Source organism: Argopecten irradians, chromosome 12, assembly GCF_041381155.1.
Source record: "Argopecten irradians isolate NY chromosome 12, Ai_NY, whole genome shotgun sequence".
NCBI classification, from domain to species: Eukaryota; Metazoa; Mollusca; class Bivalvia; order Pectinida; family Pectinidae; genus Argopecten; species Argopecten irradians.
Genome location: NC_091145.1, coordinates 36,711,152 through 36,730,135, shown reverse-complemented (window position 1 = coordinate 36,730,135; position 18,984 = coordinate 36,711,152). Strand labels below are relative to the sequence as shown.

The 18,984-nt window shown below is 35.8% G+C and overlaps 2 protein-coding genes across 2 annotated transcripts; one reads left to right on the top strand and one right to left on the bottom strand.

Moving 5' to 3' along the window:
- Positions 1 to 65: 65 nt before the first annotated feature.
- On the top strand, positions 66 to 7,465 carry LOC138304852 (uncharacterized). Its single transcript, XM_069245180.1, has 2 exons — positions 66 to 808; positions 6,441 to 7,465. Exons 1-2 carry the CDS (start codon positions 247 to 249, stop codon positions 6,671 to 6,673), a joined length of 795 nt encoding a protein of 264 aa, XP_069101281.1. The 5' UTR covers positions 66 to 246; the 3' UTR covers positions 6,674 to 7,465.
- A 142-nt stretch (positions 7,466 to 7,607) lies between these two features.
- Positions 7,608 to 12,818, bottom strand: LOC138304851 (F-box only protein 25-like). Its single transcript, XM_069245179.1, has 8 exons — positions 12,490 to 12,818; positions 11,401 to 11,509; positions 10,919 to 11,011; positions 10,063 to 10,156; positions 9,616 to 9,779; positions 8,831 to 9,087; positions 8,384 to 8,462; positions 7,608 to 7,922 (listed from the first exon to the last, which is right to left on the bottom strand). Exons 1-8 carry the CDS (start codon positions 12,648 to 12,650, stop codon positions 7,833 to 7,835), a joined length of 1,047 nt encoding a protein of 348 aa, XP_069101280.1. The 5' UTR covers positions 12,651 to 12,818; the 3' UTR covers positions 7,608 to 7,832.
- Positions 12,819 to 18,984: the final 6,166 nt, after the last annotated feature.

The following is an 18,984-nucleotide window of genomic DNA, read 5'->3' as shown; positions in this document are numbered from 1 at the left end:
AGCATGTACGTGAGATGAAGGAATCTGTTCTGCCAAACACGCGAGAGACGTCAGGCTTCCATACAGTACACGCTGCCGTACATTGGTCCGCTGGAGATTCCCTTTAGGATGTTACGTAATGTTGTTGTGTATCCGTAATAAACGGATCGGTGTTTGTATCATGCAATGTAATCATTCACAGAGGATGGATTTTCTATAGAGTATTAACTCGGTGTCTCTGTGATATTTACAACAACGACAGTCAGGATGGCCACCACTAACACACCAAGCTGTGTTGTCGTGTGTATAGTACTAGGATTGTCTGTGACAGTGCAGCAGGTTACGGCTCCTCCGCCCCTCTTTGTGGAACTGAGGGCACAGAAGGAAGAAGATTTGAGGGAGAAATCAGGGACAGAGTCTGATACATACAGTGACAAATTTACTGTCGACATAGATCCTTCAAGGACAAGATACTTAAACCTTAACCAAGTCGATTTGAAGAACGAATTTAAATTCACTGAGGATCTTTATTTAGACCCTAAACAGAATGATATCAAACACAATGAGTTCGACAAAACAGATTCCAGTCGGTACACACAATCGGATACTGCATCTGACGGGGTATTACGTGAAAACAGACCTATTGACCTGGACAACCTGGAACAGGAGGGGCTGTATGTTGTCGAGGAGTTCGAACCCCTGCCCATGCCGACCAATTTTAGCCAGTATGATACCAACAAGGATGGGTACATCGACCTAGAGGAGTTAATGGTAGCCACTCAGGCCCAGGAAAACGCCGCATTGGCTCTACATGCCTCAGACATAGACGGTATGTAGTCTGGTAGGCATGTCTAGATAAGCTTCATTAGATATATATGTAACCAAGTTAAATGTATAGGTGTGATTTGGATTTACGTGTTAAGTCGAGGGTACTTGTACTTAGTGCCATAGCATGAGCTTTACCTAAAACCTGAATTACCACAACGTAGCTTGATATTTATTGGATAAAAGGATAGCATAATGATGTTGTTATGGAGAAATAAAATGTAAGCACGTTTTTATTTATTTATTTCAATTTATACCCATTAGACCAGATACATTCTGAATCTCTGATTATACTAAATAAACATCCACACAGCCATATCTGAAAGCTGAAGCTATCACTATCCGGAACAGATAACAATGATAAAACACCACTGGTTATTACATAACGTCATGATTAGGATAAGTATTTGTATGGAAACAGGGACAGCTCTGTCTTACATAAAAACAATCACCAGCTTAAAACAATTTTCAGCTTCAACTGTTATAATGTCTAATCTCGGTTTCGAGTTGAAGGCACACAATATGATAAAGCACCTTTAATTATATTGATAATATATCACAACATGTCAGCTTCCCGCAGAGATATAAACAGATGAATGTTATATGATATAGTGTTCGTCCGATAAAAGATTAATCAGTTATCATGTTAAAAGCCCATGACGATAACATCTCCGTAGACATTGCACAGTAGTTAATTCGAAACTATAATGTCCCTGCAGACAAAATGTACACCTGGCGAGAGTTTGATTACATGTGTCATAAGAAAGGATATCAATTGGTGGGCTGATTTAAGTTTTTTAAATGCTGATTTTAAATACAGTAAAACAGTACTTCAAAATCTATTCAATGGAAGGTTATGTTAGATATCTACGAAATTAGGTATATTACTGTAAGCCACTTTGTTTTCACAATATTCCGAATTTGCATATTACAGAGCTATCTGCACTTGTGCGTAGGCATTGATTGTGACGTCATGTATTTGCGAGCGTAACGTCATACTTGTCGGAGAAAATGACGGTAATCTGTAATATGCAAAGACGGAAATCAGATTTTCGCGTTATTTCGTGAGAGAGCACGAATGCCAATTACAGTTTGTAGCAAATAATTGTATAAAATGATAATATAAATCCATGATTGTCAGTAAGATCCATTGATCGCACACCATGATTGTCAGTAAGATCCGTTGATCGCACACCATGACTGTCAGTAAGATCCATTGATCGCAAACCACGACTGTCAGTAAAATCCATTGATCGCGAACCACGACTATCAGTAAGATCCATTGATCGCGAATCATGACTGTCAGAAAGATCCATTGATTGCACACCACGACTGTCAGTAAGATCCATTGATCGCACACCACGATTGGCAGTAAGATCCATTGATCGCACACCACGATTGGCAGTAAGATCCTTTGATCGCGAACCACGACTGTCAGTAAGACCCATTGATCGCACACCACGATTGGCAGTAAGATCCATTGATCGCGAACCACGCCTGTCAGTAAGATCCATTGATCGCGAACCACGACTATCAGTAAGATCCATTGATCGCGAACCATGACTGTCAGAAAGATCCATTGATCACACACCACGACTGTCAGTAAGATCCATTGATCGCGAACCACGATTGGCAGTAAGATCCATTGATTGCACACCACGAATGTCAGTAAGATCCATTGATCGCACACCACGATTGGCAGTAAGATCCATTGATCGCGAACCACGACTGTCAGTAAGACCCATTGATCGCACACCACGACTGTCAGTAAGATCCATTGATCGCGAACCACGACTATCAGTAAAATCCATTGATCGCACACCACGACTATCAGTAAGATCCATTGATCGCGAACCACGACTGCCAGTAAGATCCGTTGATCGCACACCACGATTGGCAGTAAGATCCATTGATCGCGAACCACGACTGTCAGTAAGATCCATTGATCGCACACCACGACTGTCAGTAAGATCCATTGATCGCACACCACGACTGTCAGTAAGATCCATTGATCGCACACCACGACTGTCAGTAAGATCCATTGATCGCACTCCACGATTGGCTGTAAGATCCATTGATCGCACACCACGATTGGCAGTAAGATCCATTGATCGCGAACCACGACTGTCAGTAAGATCCATTGATCGCGAACCACGATTGGCAGTAAGATCCATTGATTGCACACCACGAATGTCAGTAAAATCCATTGATCGCACACCACGATTGGCAGTTAAACCCATTGATCGCGAACCACGACTGTCAGTAAGATCCATTGATCGCACACCACGATTGGCAGTAAGATCCATTGATCGCGAACCACGACTGTCAGTAAGATCCATTGATCGCGAACCACGGCTGTCAGTAAGATCCATTGATCGCACACCACAATTGGCTGTAAGATTCATTGATTGCGAACCACGACTGTCAGTAAGATCCATTGATCGCACACCACGACTGTCAGTAAGATCCATTAATCGCGAACCACGACTGTCAGTAAGATCCATTGATCGCACACCACGACTGTTAGTAAGATCCATTGATCGCAAACCACTGTCAGTAAGATCCATTGATCGCACACCACAATTGGCTGTAAGATCCATTGATCGCACACCACGATTGGCAGTAAGATCCATTGATCGCACACCACGATTGGCAGTAAGATCCATTGATCGCGAACCACGACTGTCAGTAAGATCCATTGATCGCACACCACAATTGGCTGTAAGATCCATTGATCGCACACCACGACTGGCAGTAAGATCCATTGAGTAAGATCCATTGATCGCACACACGACTGTCAGTAAGATCCATTGATCGCACACTACGACTGTCAGTAAGATCCATTGATCGCACACCACGATTGGCAGTAAGATCCATTGATCGCGAACCACGATTGGCAGTAAGATCCATTGATCGCACACCACGACTGTCAGTAAGATCCATTGATCGCACACTACGACTGTCAGTAAGATCCATTGATCGCACACCACGACTGTCAGTAACATCCATTGATCGCGCACCACGATTGGCGGTAAGATCCATTGATCGCGAACCACGACTGTCTATAAGATCCATTGATCGCACACCACAATTGGCAGTAAGATCATTGATCGCAAATTTCTGTATCCGTGACTATGTTTGAACTAACGAAGATGCGAAATACTGTGTATGCGCGAAAAAACCCTCACAGTATCTAATATTAACAGTCTGTATAAAGTATCGGATGCGTTTAAACAACATCTGTTTATTTTCACTCCTATAGTTAAAAATTAACAAGATGCATCATGCATTTATTCTTGTCAATAAAATCCCCTAGATCAAAACAGATTTTACAAATTCTATTTCATCCAACATGTGCAGGTGATACAATGTGTATGGAGGGTCTTGTAACCACTGTAAAAATTGTATCATGGTGTATATCGTGAGATTCAGTACTAGATCTGCTGAGGATAGGTTTACACTAACTGATAATCGGAGCTGAGGCAAAGCATGACATTGGAGGTTTCTTTCTTTAAAATTGATTTAAAGTGCTTTTTGTTTTCTTTTCTTTATGTTTAATTTTTATAAATGAATGACCTGAAATAAACGTACTAGTGAAGATAACGTTGATATCTTAAAAGATATTAGATATTCTATATGCATTGATATACTTGTAAAATACATTAAAGGGACAATTCAGTTTAAGAGAACATTAAAATTTGCACATATATCGTAAACAAACCTGTTCCAGTGGAAATTAGATTAGTTTGTTTCATTGAGATATGCCATAAAGCCCATGGTGGTGAAATGTAAGTTTTGTCTAGAACTACTCAAATCGCTCTTATCGTAGTGTGTTTACCTTATTAGTGGTGATGTATTCCATTTGTTTAAGGTTCATGTAAAGGCTTTAACCAGTGATATTTTGCAAGCATATAACTCCTTACTGTGCTGCAATTGAACAAAACTAACTTCATTAATTGTTGGTATGTACTCTGGCTTACTGTCAGTCTTACTGTGGGTGTTTTATTTGTGAAGCTGCTTGTAAATTTCAGTAAAATAATACTGTGGGTGTGTTATTTGTGAAGCTGCTTGTAAATTTCAGTAAAATAAGAGAAAAATGTATATTTCTGGAGAAGACATAGAACTCGTGTGAATAGCATTGATGGCACCACATAAGCATGCTATCGTGTTCAGTAGTGACTATGCCAGGTACTCCAACAGTTTGTTTGGCAAAATCGGACCAGCGAATAGCGCAGGAGCCTATTGTTGTAAATGCAAATGGCTGCTTTAAATGGCGGATCACAAATATAGTATATAAGAAGACATTTTAATTGATACAAATGCTCTTATATAAACTATAAGGTACTCTAAACATGACAAGAAGACTATTTACGAAAAAAAATAGTTAAAATATGGACTTTGAGGCTCTTTCCGGAAATTTGCATTTTTCGCCCCAAACAGATCGGTTGAACTATTTTTTTCGTGAAGAGTCTTCTTGTCATGTTCAGAGTACCTTATGGTGTCTATAAGAACATTTGTATCAATTGAGATGGCTTCTTATATGCGATATTTGTGATCCGCCATTTATAGCAGCCATTTGCATTTACTACAATAGGCTCCTGCGCTATTTGCTGGTCCGATTTTGCCAAACAAACTGTTGGAGTACCTGGCATATTCACAACTGAACACGATGGCATGATTATTTGGTTCCATCAATGCAATTCACACGAGTTCTATGTCTTCTCCAGAAATATACATTTTTCTCATATTTTACTGAATTTTACAAGCAGCTTCACAAATTACATATCAACAGTAAGACTGACAGTTAGCCAGGGTATATACCAACAATTAATGAAATTAGTTCTGTTCAATTGCAGCACAGTAATGAGTTTTAGGCTTGCAAAATATCACTGTTTAAAGCCTTTACATGAACCCTAATGTACGTGATCTTGGTTCGGATATTGGTACAGCGTACACATTATACCTTCTTAATTGTATTGCTATTCAACGATTCAATTAAAATACTTTACAATGACGAATTTTTCAATATTTTACATTATATGCTTCATAAAGAATGCAAAACAACATATTTATGCCATGTTTTGCTTTGTGGTTATGTAACAGAATTAGAATGACTGAATTTATGTTCATGTCCCTTTAAAAAAATCCACCGGGCCGGTTGAAAATACAGAAAGATGGAATTTGCATTATAATTATTTTATTTGACACATTTGCACAATAACTGATATAAATATATTACTTAGTTGGGTATCTGACACGTCTTAAATATATATTTTACTCAAATTTACATGGTTTATTTATGTTCATGTCCGTTTAATTCTGGAATGATTTATTTTACCTTTCCCGTGCCCTATGTAAATAAGGGGGTAGACTGTGGGGTTGATAAATTTGATAATCATCGAGAGAAAGATGTAAGTGTGGAACTGCTTATAAGTGATTCAGGCAAGTTATTCCAGTCTCTGATTGTTTTTTTTTTTTTTTTTAAGAATGATTCATGATAGAAAGACTTTCTAGACAAGATAGGAAGAATAGCATTTGTGTGTCTAACATTGTAGTTTTGAGTGCGGTTAGTTAAAACTGAGATATTTTAGGTATGCTGGGGAGATTTCGTGCTTAACCTTATATAACATTTTTAGGTGATGGTCGTCTATCCAATAAAGAGTTCAATGACGCTCCCTGGATCATCGGAGAAGAAAACCACAATCTAGAAAGTGCGTCAGATGATACAGACGAATCATACGATGACAGATACAACGAACATCCCCATAACGGCGATGAGAGGGGCGACGATAGATACAACGAGCATCAATACACTGGAGATGAAAAAGGCAATGACAGTGCTATGTATACAGAAATACACGTCACGTAAACGATATTGAGACAAAATTATCATGCATGCATTATGCATGCTATTTGTGGATTTTCCCACAGTCTTCAATTAAAATTACTACGGTATTCTGGTAATCCAAAAGGATTTTAGTATTACTTAGTTTGTCAGCTCCTCAAAACAGTCAAACATCAAATCACCTTGTACATGGATGTGAAATTACCCAGTACTGATTTGTGTACAGGTATTTTCGAATAACATCATCATTGGGTTTTTGTTTGTTTGTTTTTATTTAATTATGTATAACAACCATATTCCACAACAGTATAGTCAACATTTAACTGTTCTGTCAACATTTGAAAGGAACATTGGATTCCTATCGTATGATAAATCATTAATACTACTATTAGTAGTTAATTTTTATCTACATTTTAGTTTGTGTTTAAATTATTTATATAGACTTGTTAATGTTTAGATAAACAATTAGCGCGAGCATATGTAAAAGTTGATATGAATCAAAATCAAGTTTTCGTGCATGCGACATTGAATAATAATCTAGATAGCATAACATCGAACTTTCATAATATAAGCCAATAACAAACTGCGAAGACATTATTTTATTTGTATTTTGTCATTTTAAAAATCTATGATTATCATTTTCCCTTTAAAAAACCCACTTATGGTAAGTAATTTAATTCATGTTATCTTCGGACATGCTATCAACAGAATAGCTTGATGTACTTATATATGTGCTACCAATATTTTGTTAATTGTTATTATATTTATAACTTAATCCTAACTATTTATTATATCATAATAAATGTGGCCGATAAAGATGTTTGTTTTGTGTCATTTTTGTATCAGTGCCAACGTCACCTACATGACTACGTCACTCCTTTAGAGTCACTTAATGTAAGTACAAAGTTATTTTCCCAATCACTGTTCATGCCGGTTTGAACACATAACGCAAGAATCATTAAAAGATGTGAAAGTATTTAATCTCAAAATAACACAATATAACATTAAATATCAAGGAAAACGCCTTGATTGAAAAACAACGTCCAAAAAAGTGACATATTATGTCATGATTGCATGGTAAAGTAGTGTTTTGATGTAAACAAATTAAATGCGTATCCCCATGAGAAAGAATACACTTAAACAAACAATAACACAATGGAGTTCATGAAACAAACAGATAAATTTAAAGACACAACATGGCAATGAACTCCTTGGGTAACAGTGGTGACGAACAAGGACTTTGATCGGCATTCCGACAGGGGTGACCTATGTCCTGTAAAAATAAAATATAAAACTACTTAGTATTTAATGTATCATCGTAAATAAGCACTTTTCATTGTAATTACGCATAATACTAGTATGTAGCTCACTATATCCTTGGTAACTCTATAAAGACTATTAACCTAATCCTAAACCAACTTTCTTTCGCGATTATTATATTTCGCGATTTTCACTTCAAATCAAATTCGTGAAGATTAAAATTCGCAGAGTGAAAAAAGGAATGGAAATTCCTATTAATAATATGATGTAGATGGTAATTTGCGGAGACAAACTTTCGTGAATTTTCACATGGACCGCCAAATTCGTGAAGTAAAGCGCACGTGAATGCAAGTTGATTTATGATACTATAAATGTAAATTTTCGACACTGGAATTTTTTTGCTAAAAATGATTTAGATAGGTAATGCCTTTTATCCTACACTGATATGGATGTAAAGAGATTCAATATATTTACCTTCCAGTAAATGGCACGACAAAGGTTGCAGAAATATAACTCGTTGGCGTAGGAATTCACCCGCAGACGTTTCTTTTGTCTGTAAATCAATTGAAATTCATTTTTGTCAACATAAGAAGAGATAAGATTCGTGTAAATGCGATGTATCCATCTATACATAATACTTATATTGTAATAGATTTATCTCCCTTTAATCGTTCATCGACATCGACAGAACAACTTAAAAAATACAATACATACATACATTATATTTATTTCATTCAAAATATGAAGATTCTTAACAATACGAACATTTCATATTTAGAATTATTGAAAGGTGAACTATATATAGAACATCAGTATGATAAATTATCGATCATATGATCGTCGACTTTTGTTAATTAACTTCTGTTCCCTTCTTATTTGAAATAAAAAATATCATTTTTGAAATACCCATATCATACTAACTTGAAGCAGAGTTGAAACGTTTTAAGCCAGTTGACACCCATGTATTCCTCGTCACAGATGAATTGATAAAGCTGTTTGTCAGTGAAGTGGAAAAGACACATGTATTGCCATATAAACGGGTCCTCTACCAGGTCATGCATGTACGAGCAGGTGGCTCCTACATTGGCCAGGTCCCGGGGGTCTGAGATTCGCCTCAGGATGTTGTATAGACACTCCTTAGGGAGGTCTAGTAGCTGTGGCATGTGATCATCCTCTCGCTGGAAACATAAAATGGGATGAAAGGTTTAACAATTGTACAAGTAATAATTCGCCTTTTCTGGATAACTACAAATACAACATGTATGTACAAGAGTTATTATTACTAATTAACATTAAACAAACCAAACGTTTTGAAATATGATACAGTTTTGTACTAACAGTGAGGTTTGTTTATTTGTCTTTATATAACCGGAAACCTAAATACTATGTATGTATGTATGGATATGTTTCTGATTTAACGGGCCATCCAACGACAGCCATGGTCAATTAGGGTTAATTCAATGATAATGAAAGATTTTTTTTTATAATATCATGCAACGCCACATTTGATTTTGCATTTTCTGTTTATTTCTGAGATCACCCAACCATATCATATTATACACCTATATAACTACATCCTTCAGTCCAATGTTCAGGGATTAAACGTACCCTTAAAATGTCTTTTGCCCCATCGAAAACAAAGTACTGCTCAAAGTCTGTATGACAATGACGTAGTATTTAGAATAATAAATGAATAGTTCACATACCTGTGAATACTGGAAGTTTTGAAGTTTAGTTGTGAGATTATTGACGACGTCTCGGTGACGTTTCAGAAGACTCTTACTTCCGACCAGCGACTTTGTGGCCAACGCCTCCGAAGCGGTCGCCAACAGTCTTTCCATCATCTTTATATTCGTCTCGTTATTAAGAGCTATAAATGATACAAATCATTATCTTTAATCTTTATAAACAGCACTTATCGTATAGCTAATGTGGTATCTGATTCTCAAGTATGATGTTCCAGAAGGAGGCTCTTTTTGCGAGACAAATATATTGGGGTAATATATTAATTAAATCATGAATCTTGGTACATATATACTGAAGGCCTAAAAATTAAAGATAACTTATTGCATTTACATGGTTTTTTTTAGCTTTATATCCTGCCAAATGCATTTAACTTTATCCTAGTACAAAATGTGATTATGAAATCGTACCGTCTGAAACCAACATCTCTAAGACACCAAATATTGCTCGCAGTGTTGTCCCACTCACTTTCTGAATGTTCTCTTTCAATAAAATAATAAACATCTAAAAAAAGCAAACAAAAAACAATCATCAAGACTATTTGTTTTCTTCAATTCTTCAATGTGTGTGAACTGTTTACAATTCGTATCTTTAATGATATTTGTTTAACAAAGAAAATGTTATATTTTCATACAACCAAGAAAAATGCCATTTAACATGTTTCCTTCTAAATTTTTTGAATCAGAATAAAAATAAAGCCTTCAAGTAGACATCGGAAGTTACCAACAGAGGCATGAATATGCCCTCGTAGTGGGGGCATAGTGCCATGCATTATAACTCGAACTGGGGGCATAGTGCCATGCATTTGAACTCGAACTGGGGAAATAGTGTCATGCATTAGAACTCGAACTGGGGAAATAGTGTCATGCATTAGAACTCGAACTGGGGAAATAGTGTCATGCATTAGGACTAGAACCGGGGAAATAGTGTCATGCATTAGAACTCGAACTGGGGAAATAGTGCCATGCATTAGAACTCGAACTGGGGAAATAGTGTCATGCATTAGAACTCGAACTGGGGAAATAGTGCCGTGCATTAGGACTTGAACTGGGGAAATAGTGCCATGCATTAGAACTCGAACTGGGGAAATAGTGTCATGCATTAGAACTCGAACTGGGGAAATAGTGCCATGCATTAGAACTTGAACTGGGGAAATAGTGCCGTGCATTAGGACTTGAACTGGGGAAATAGTGCCATGCATTAGAACTCGAACTGGGGAAATAGTGTCATGCATTAGGACTATTTGGTTACGTCTGATTGCCCTACCTCACAGCAATACCGTGTCCCACTTGTCTCCATCAGAACATTGTTGATGTCTAGCTGTTCAATGGCTGACGATAAACCACAAAATATTCTTCTCTACAAATAAAACATTTCGTACCTGTGAATCGTCATTTGTCACAATGACATTTATTACCTTTAATGACTTATAAGTTGTACGAGCTAACGTAGATTTTATCTGTATAGTTTAACAAAAAACAAAGACCCCTTAGTCTCTATGAAAACAATTTTATTGGAAATGATTTAGCCTCGCTCATTAGCCTCGTTCAAGGTGCAAACACACTCAGGAACATATTGCAGTAGTGGTAATTGAAATGTTTCAAAATGGATTTCCCCCCGTTTTTTTCTTGTTTTATCTATTTTTATTTCTCTCTCTCTCTCTCTCTCTCTCTCTCTCTCTCTCTCTCACTGAGCAAATAAGGAAAATCTTATTTCTTAGCTATATCATACTAGTAATAGGAACCTACCTCCATGCCTATGCCCTTGACCCCGGGCAGATGAGGCTGTCGTGGTAGTGCGATAGCGTCACATCTTTCCTGACTGGTGCCATCATGCGGTCGGCTAGCACCAGGTATTCTAAAGAACAAGAGGATCACGTCATTAAAAATATTGACATGATTCAGATAACAAAAAAAACCCCACAAAAAACAACAACATGAGTTTACATAGAGACCGTTGACAACATTAACAAAGACAACAACCAAGGTCTTAGGTATATAACTATATATCAATACTTCATACTTCTTCTCATTATGATTTATAAAACAATGTACTTTGTCATTTATCATATCAAATGTATATTTATCTTTCTAGTAGTCACTGATGTTATTTGTAAATTGATATGATGTCGTTTCCATAGCAACTTTGCTAGCCAAGTGTATTCAGTATGATACTCTCACTGAGACAGTATCGTACTGAATATACCCTGAATATACCCTTGGCTAGCGAAGTTGCTTCCAACGCCCAATTTGATCAAACTACATATCTTTATTTCCACTGTGTATTCCATCATGTTGTACGAATGATTGCAGTTTAGTCGTTTTAACTATAAAACGCTTTGTTGGGAAATTTACAACACAACAGAAAAGTCGCTACACATCATTGACGTACTAAGGCAAACAAAATACCATGCAGGTATTAGCTAGGACCATGACGGAATTAATATCAAAATATTACAGAAATACTGACAAGACATGTTACTAAATTTAAACGGAGAATTGTGCGCACATGAGCTTTGATATATATTAAGACTATCAGGCAAAAGATCACCCTCGGAAACTCCGTGTCTAAACTCCACTACGCTCTGTTTATCAATATAGTCACAGTGCACAGTGTAGGCTGAGTACGTGAGCATAACGGAAATTAGTAATTACAAATAAAAGTGAAATTAGTTAACACATAAAACAGTCTCTAACAAAGTATAAATTATAAATAAGACATTACAAGTATCTAGAAATTGTGGTTAACGAAAAGTGAAATAAAGTTATATAAATATAAGTTATATATGAATATTTTCTAATAGTCTACTTCAAAGGAATATACATTGCAATACTTACACAATACAGACGTTTCTGTTAATTTCCGTTTTCGATGATTTACTTCTCCGTACACTTTCCAAATCGAAAGTAGGCGTCGCGTCATTACCTATGTACACCCCGGGTAACAGCCTCCATCCGTCCTCAGTCTGCCTCCAGTTGCTGTCTCCGCTCGGAAACATCCTTATGTACCCGTGTCTAGACCACGTATAGATCTGGTGTCGGCTACCCGCCTGCCATATACCCAACCACTCGCTCGCAGCGCTAGCTAGGTTTTTACACCTTAGCTTTAAACTCCCGATAGAGCAGCTATAATGTTTACAAATTACCTGGGGTCACTACCATATTTGGTAACCGGAACTTGCTTTAAAGCCGCGGTAAATCAATCTGCCTTTCTGATTGGTGTAATAACCTCCTCATAACCATAAAAGGAACACGGCTATATCCATATAAAGCCAGTAGCGGTAGACAGAGCTACATAGAAGTCATAGCTAAATTTAACACAACTCTAGTCTATAACCTACATTTATATATAGCTTACGTGTTACTGTTTAGTGCAATGAACGTGTGTGTGCGTGTTGCATTGAGAAAAACCCTAAAGTGAGTCACGTGTAATTATATTTAGCCATTTGACAGTTCGCCTCAAGCTAGAATATTTCCATAGAACATGAATATCTTTGTTTTATCTTTGACAAAGTTAAAGTTGAGAAGCTCAATCACAAAAGTATATTGTGAAAGAAAGATATTAAAAGATACGATCACTCATACCGAGCATGATTTAGCATCAGAGAGTTCGTGGCCTAACCAGAGCTGAACTCAGCTTATTATCTAAAGAAATGCCACCAGATAGAGATAAGTATAACTACATCATCCGTCTACTACGTCTTTGATTCACTTCATACACAAACTTCCAAGATTACATATGCTTCCCCGCAGACGCATGGTATTTTTCTCTATCAAAAACGAGAGCAAACAAATAAGAAACTTTACACCATTACCACTATTGAAAAGTTTGGACTTCTTATTTTATAAAACAATATCAAAAATAATTAATGGCATCCTGAAAACAATCCATGGCACAATTCCCTCTATGGAATTAAGTACTGATCGCGCATGTATGTATTTTTGTGTTAATTAGATACATATATAAATGATTCAATATCAGTTATTGTTCAAATGATAGGTATCGTTAATGCTCTCTCGGCGGTGGCGCATCTTTAAAGGCCCACTACCTTTCCGGAGCAAAATTTAAAGGTTTCTTTAAAACATTAATAACAAAAGAAAATATATATCGATGGCTTAAGATGAGGTTACAACACCAAACATATGCAAGATTTCCTGTCTAATGTACGATAAAAGCGGAGATTCATTTCGCTGTTTTGCCGTCTGGCGCAGTGATAGTCAACTACCGCGCGGCATTTAGGACGACGGCGGGAAACATAAAACGACCCGCGTTATGAAAATTAACATTTTATTTATTTTGATTAAATTGTTCAGAAGGTGATGATATATGTATTATTAACGGTAAGTTAATAACTTTTGCGACTCTACAAAATTATCGATCTCTTTTTACATTATACATGTAACTGTGCTATGTCTTGTAAATGGCGTTGTTATCTTATTCATGGCAGGCAATAATGACGCACACCTTAATCATTAATTTACTTGTAGTGTTACACATATATTAGTAAGATTCTAATGCTAACTTGAATATTCATATGTATAATAGACATGCATTATTTTTACTTAAAAGTGCACGCCTCTTTCCTCTTTTTTTTCCATTCACACTGAAAATTGTAAGTATATCGGCTGTGCACACAAGAAAGTAGAACACTTCTATATGGCAAGCCCATTATGTGGACGACACAGCTTGCAGAAATGGAAAATGCTAAAATGCTGAATATTTCAACTAAAATTTATTTTTTAGATCATTAGGATCGTATCTGCTAATTAATACATTGCTTTTGTAAAGGCCGATTAGAATTAAACTAAAACATTATAGCAATTGATTTTAATCATGAATACTGAAATATCCATTAATTTACTTATATGTGATGGAGTATTGAGGATGACTAGAACCCAATTTAGACAAGTCTTTCATAAAATTATTGCACATAATAAGACATTAAAGGCCCATTACCTTTCTGGAGCAAATGTTATAGGTGTCTTAAAAACATTAATAACATAAGAAAATACATATCGATGGCCTAAGATAAGGTTACAACACTAAACATATTCAAGATTTCCTGCGTTATTAACGAGAACTGTGGAGATTATTTCGATGTTTTGCCGGCTGGCGCAGTAGTATACAACTACCGCGCGGTATTTAGGACGACGGCGGGAAACATAAGACGACCTGCGTTATGAAAATCAACCACTTTATTTATTTCAATTAAATTTTTCAGGACATAATGATGAGTGAAGTTTTAACGGTAAGTTAAAATTTTTGCGACTCTACAAAATTATCTATCTCGTTTTGCATTCTCATTTTAAAAATTAAAAGCCGTTTCGGAATACAACAAAGAAGCCTACACATTCTTCATATCATCAGTATGCATTTGTTTCAATAGGTTCTAGAGAAATAAAGGTCGAAAAAGACGGGCGCTAATACGGATGGGGCGCTTACTGGGTCGAATACGGTATATACATCAGGGGCGTAGGAAGCGGGGGGAGGGGGAGGGGGGGCAACTGAAATGTTCTAAAAATGCATATTTGAAAGAAAAAAGGTCCTCCTGCACAATTTTTGTACTTCATTCTAAAAAAATTTCCGCTGCGCGGCGCATTTCCTAAAACGTTCAAGCACATAATGTTCAAACCTTTAATAGTAATAATTCAATACACATGAACTACACAAATATGTCCATTAAGGGATTCTACGTACTGCATTTGTATTTCAAAAAATGTCTCTTAAAAGATTACTTTGTTTATATGTCTTAGCAAGACAATTAATTCATTATTATTTTGAGTTACAAAACAATGTGCTGATGGTGTGAAGCCGGTATGTTCAGATCGAGCAGGGCTGCACAATGATATGACGACACAATTATCACAATTATCATTTCTAAATGCAGGTTACTTTAAATCGAAAAAATACCATGGTAAGAACGCTTTAAAATCATTAAAATACATCGTAAAACTCATCTCAGCCATTCTAAAATCGTAATTTTTATTTCGAGAAACCCCGAACCTGTTGTACAAGGATTATATTAATGAATATATGAAAAAAGTATATTTCTTTAAAGTATATAAGAATATATGAAAAAGTTATAAAGGTTGTGTGTTGAATTAATCTCCTCCTGTAGGTTCGGCGGGGGGGGGGGGGGGGGGGGGGGGGGGGGGGTTTACAAAATATTGAGGACCTTTGCGCTCCATACGTTTCCCCCGCCCTCACATTACACATGTTAATTTATCTTCCTACGCCGACTGTACATGACAACATGTATAATATAATTTACTTTGAAATTAGACGATGAAGTTATTGATGAATTTTACTGAGTTGGAAAAAATACACCCATAAATTATCCTTCTTGATAAAGGGGTTGCTGTACTAGATTACTTGTACTCTTCAACAATGGAAACTGATAGGGAAAACCTAACTTCTTTATTACTTCATATTACTATTTGTTGGCATTCAGGCAGTTTAGAAGCAATATAGTTGATAAATATGTTTTTTCCTATCCTCAAAATCCTATAAAATATGTTTCATGGAAATAAATCCCATTCAAAAACATACATAATTCATCATCAATGTAATCATTCTACATAAAAGGTTGACATCTTTTTATTATGGGAATGTGTCATCTTTGAATACGTAATATAACAAGAAAAGACACTTTGATAAAATTTGGCATAAACTGCATAGTTACACAGTTTCTGTAACTAAAAAGAGCACAGAGGCCAATGTTATGTAAGGTCCGTTGATCTTTCATGGTTATTTTTTCTGTAATAAACTGTTGTTTAAGTTTATGTGCACTAGACTAATGTTTACTCTACTGCTGATTTCAAATCCCCAGTATTTCAAAGACGGGTACACTGACTATTAGTAATACTTCAAATTTACTTCATACGTATACGTATAATGTAACACAATGCAACACATCTAATTATCAGTCTAATTTGTACTAACAATAATGTCTTAGTATTTTCATATTTTAGAGGGGTTCTAAAAATTGAGGCAACGGGAAATGAATGATCCGTAACTGTTATCAAAATAGCATGTATGTGAACAAATAATAATTAGATATAGGATAAAGTCAGTAACCCTAAAGTAACAAACATCGTGTCAGAACGATGAACCCTTTCATAACGACGGAGTATCAATTCCATATGATAAATTGTAGTGTAAAAAGCAAATGGATTAAGCATCAGGCAAAACATATTCTAGTCAAGCCGGGCAATCTGGTTATGTACAATTTTCCAATACAATATCTTAACAGTAAGCATAACATCATATTACATAGTGCATCTCTCTACCATCTAACAGTTTCAATTATTATACAACTGACTTCATTAAATCTATTTAGTTCGTTACAATAGTGACAACCATGTAATAATGTAATAGGGTTTTAATGTTAAAATGTGATTGGGGAATAATAGGACTATTGGTTCATTAAATAATAGAGATATATACCCGATAAATACCCGATTTCGGTCTATATTAAGCAAAGCTTCTTGACCACTTAAATTTGTAGTTTGTACATAATTATAATTATAATTTCGTAAAACTCAAAAACTTGAACTAATGAAATCTTGAGCACTTCCAGTTCTATACCTTCTATGCATCTAGGGTTCTTCCAATACGTGTTTAAGAGGGTCTTGAATCTTCCGAAGGTAAGGATTTCCAGTCGTATAAATAAAGTTCAGCTGTTAAATTCATATCATCGAGGTTGCAAGGACATATTAAAGAATTTCTCGTATCATAAGTGATCATGAATAACATATGCTGTTAAGTTCCTTCATAATTTACTTAATCATATTTACATTAATCAAAATAGTTGCACCAACAATATGTCTTAATGTCGTCCTTTGATATTCTGGTCAGTGACTGTTATATGTAGTAACTTATTATTCTGGTCAGTGACTGTTATATGTAGTAACTTATTATTCTGGTCAGTGACTGTTATATGTAGTAACTTATTATTCTGGTCAGTGACTGTTATATGTAGTAACTTATTATTCTGGTCAGTGACTGTTATATGTAGTAACTTATTATTCTGGTCAGTGACTGTTATATGTAGTAACTTATTATTCTGGTCAGTGACTGTTATATGTAGTAACTTATTATTCTGGTCAGTGACTGTTATATGTAGTAACTTATTATTCTGGTCAGTGACTGTTATATGTAGTAACTTATTATTCTGGTCAGTGACTGTTATATGTAGTAACTTATTATTCTGGTCAGTGACTGTTATATGTAGTAACTTATTATTCTGGTCAGTGACTGTTATATGTAGTAACTTATTATTCTGGTCAGTGACTGTTATATGTAGTAACTTATTATTCTGGTCAGTGACTGTTATATGTAGTAACTTATATTTGGAAAACTCTATCCAGCTTCCCAAGTTACGTCATAAAAAGAACACCGGTGCTTATATATAATATGAAGTGTTTCTATAGTATAACGGAATAAATTTATTGGCATCCTCGATATACCAGGGGTTACTTCCAATGTCTCTCTATCCACCCTTGGACTAACTCATGGAAAAACTGAAAGCAGTTGAGGATAAAAAAATCTGAGCAATCTGGAATATCATGACAATGGAGTACATGTTTTGGCAACGCTATAGTATATGAACACACCCCATTTCAATCGCTTAAAAACTTCATCTATTCAAAATAACTTTTTACAAACTATACGACTTTATTCGGGAAATATTTATCTTTCATCTTTCGTATAACTCGTTACTTCCCTTTTTATCTACACGGAGTAATCCATGAAAATATTGTCAAATTCAAAACTTAAGAAAATGCTACTTCTTCAGCCACTTTTCTTAAGACCGATTACAAGCTGTTGAAGGATAACGTTGTTGTTGTTTATATATATATATATATTTTAACATATTTCACTGGATTTAGACGTTTGCTAAATTATAATACGCCTAGTGGTAAAGCTTTGTGAGCGAGTGTGGGACAGAAAGGTAAGTAACTATTTTTCTATCAGTGTACTTAGCAGTGTAATACTGGCCACGGGAATTTGCAAACTTAAAAAAAAATATTACCAAGACATCTTTAATAGAATCTTTATCAAAATAAAAATGCATGCGCCTGTAATACTGGCTGGTCATTACACTCACGTCGCCTGAGGTTATACGGCATGGCTACCCATGCAATATAAAGCCTCGTGACGTCATAGCGTCAACAAAATTACTATCCCCCCCATACATTTTTTTTTCAGAAACTAGGCCGTGTTTACTTTAAAAGATAAAAACAAAGGGATTTGCGTTGAAAATATCACGCAATGTTCATGTATGAACAATTGACTCGCAGGCGCAGTTTTTTCGAAGTTATTTCAAAACG

What these genes read in the sequence shown, in the direction of transcription:
- LOC138304852 (XM_069245180.1), top strand. Translation starts at nt 247, where the DNA reads ATGGCCACCACTAACACACCAAGCTGTGTTGTCGTGTGTATAGTACTA. An exon ending in ACATGCCTCAGACATAGACG is followed by an intron (nt 809 to 6,440) that starts GTATGTAGTCTG and finishes TAACATTTTTAG; the next exon opens with GTGATGGTCGTCTATCCAAT.
- LOC138304851 (XM_069245179.1), bottom strand. Translation starts at nt 12,650, where the DNA reads ATGTTTCCGAGCGGAGACAGCAACTGGAGGCAGACTGAGGACGGATGG. An exon ending in GGACACGGTATTGCTGTGAG is followed by an intron (nt 10,157 to 10,918) that starts GTAGGGCAATCA and finishes TGCTTTTTTTAG; the next exon opens with ATGTTTATTATTTTATTGAA. An exon ending in GTCGTGCCATTTACTGGAAG is followed by an intron (nt 7,923 to 8,383) that starts GTAAATATATTG and finishes TTATTTTTACAG; the next exon opens with GACATAGGTCACCCCTGTCG.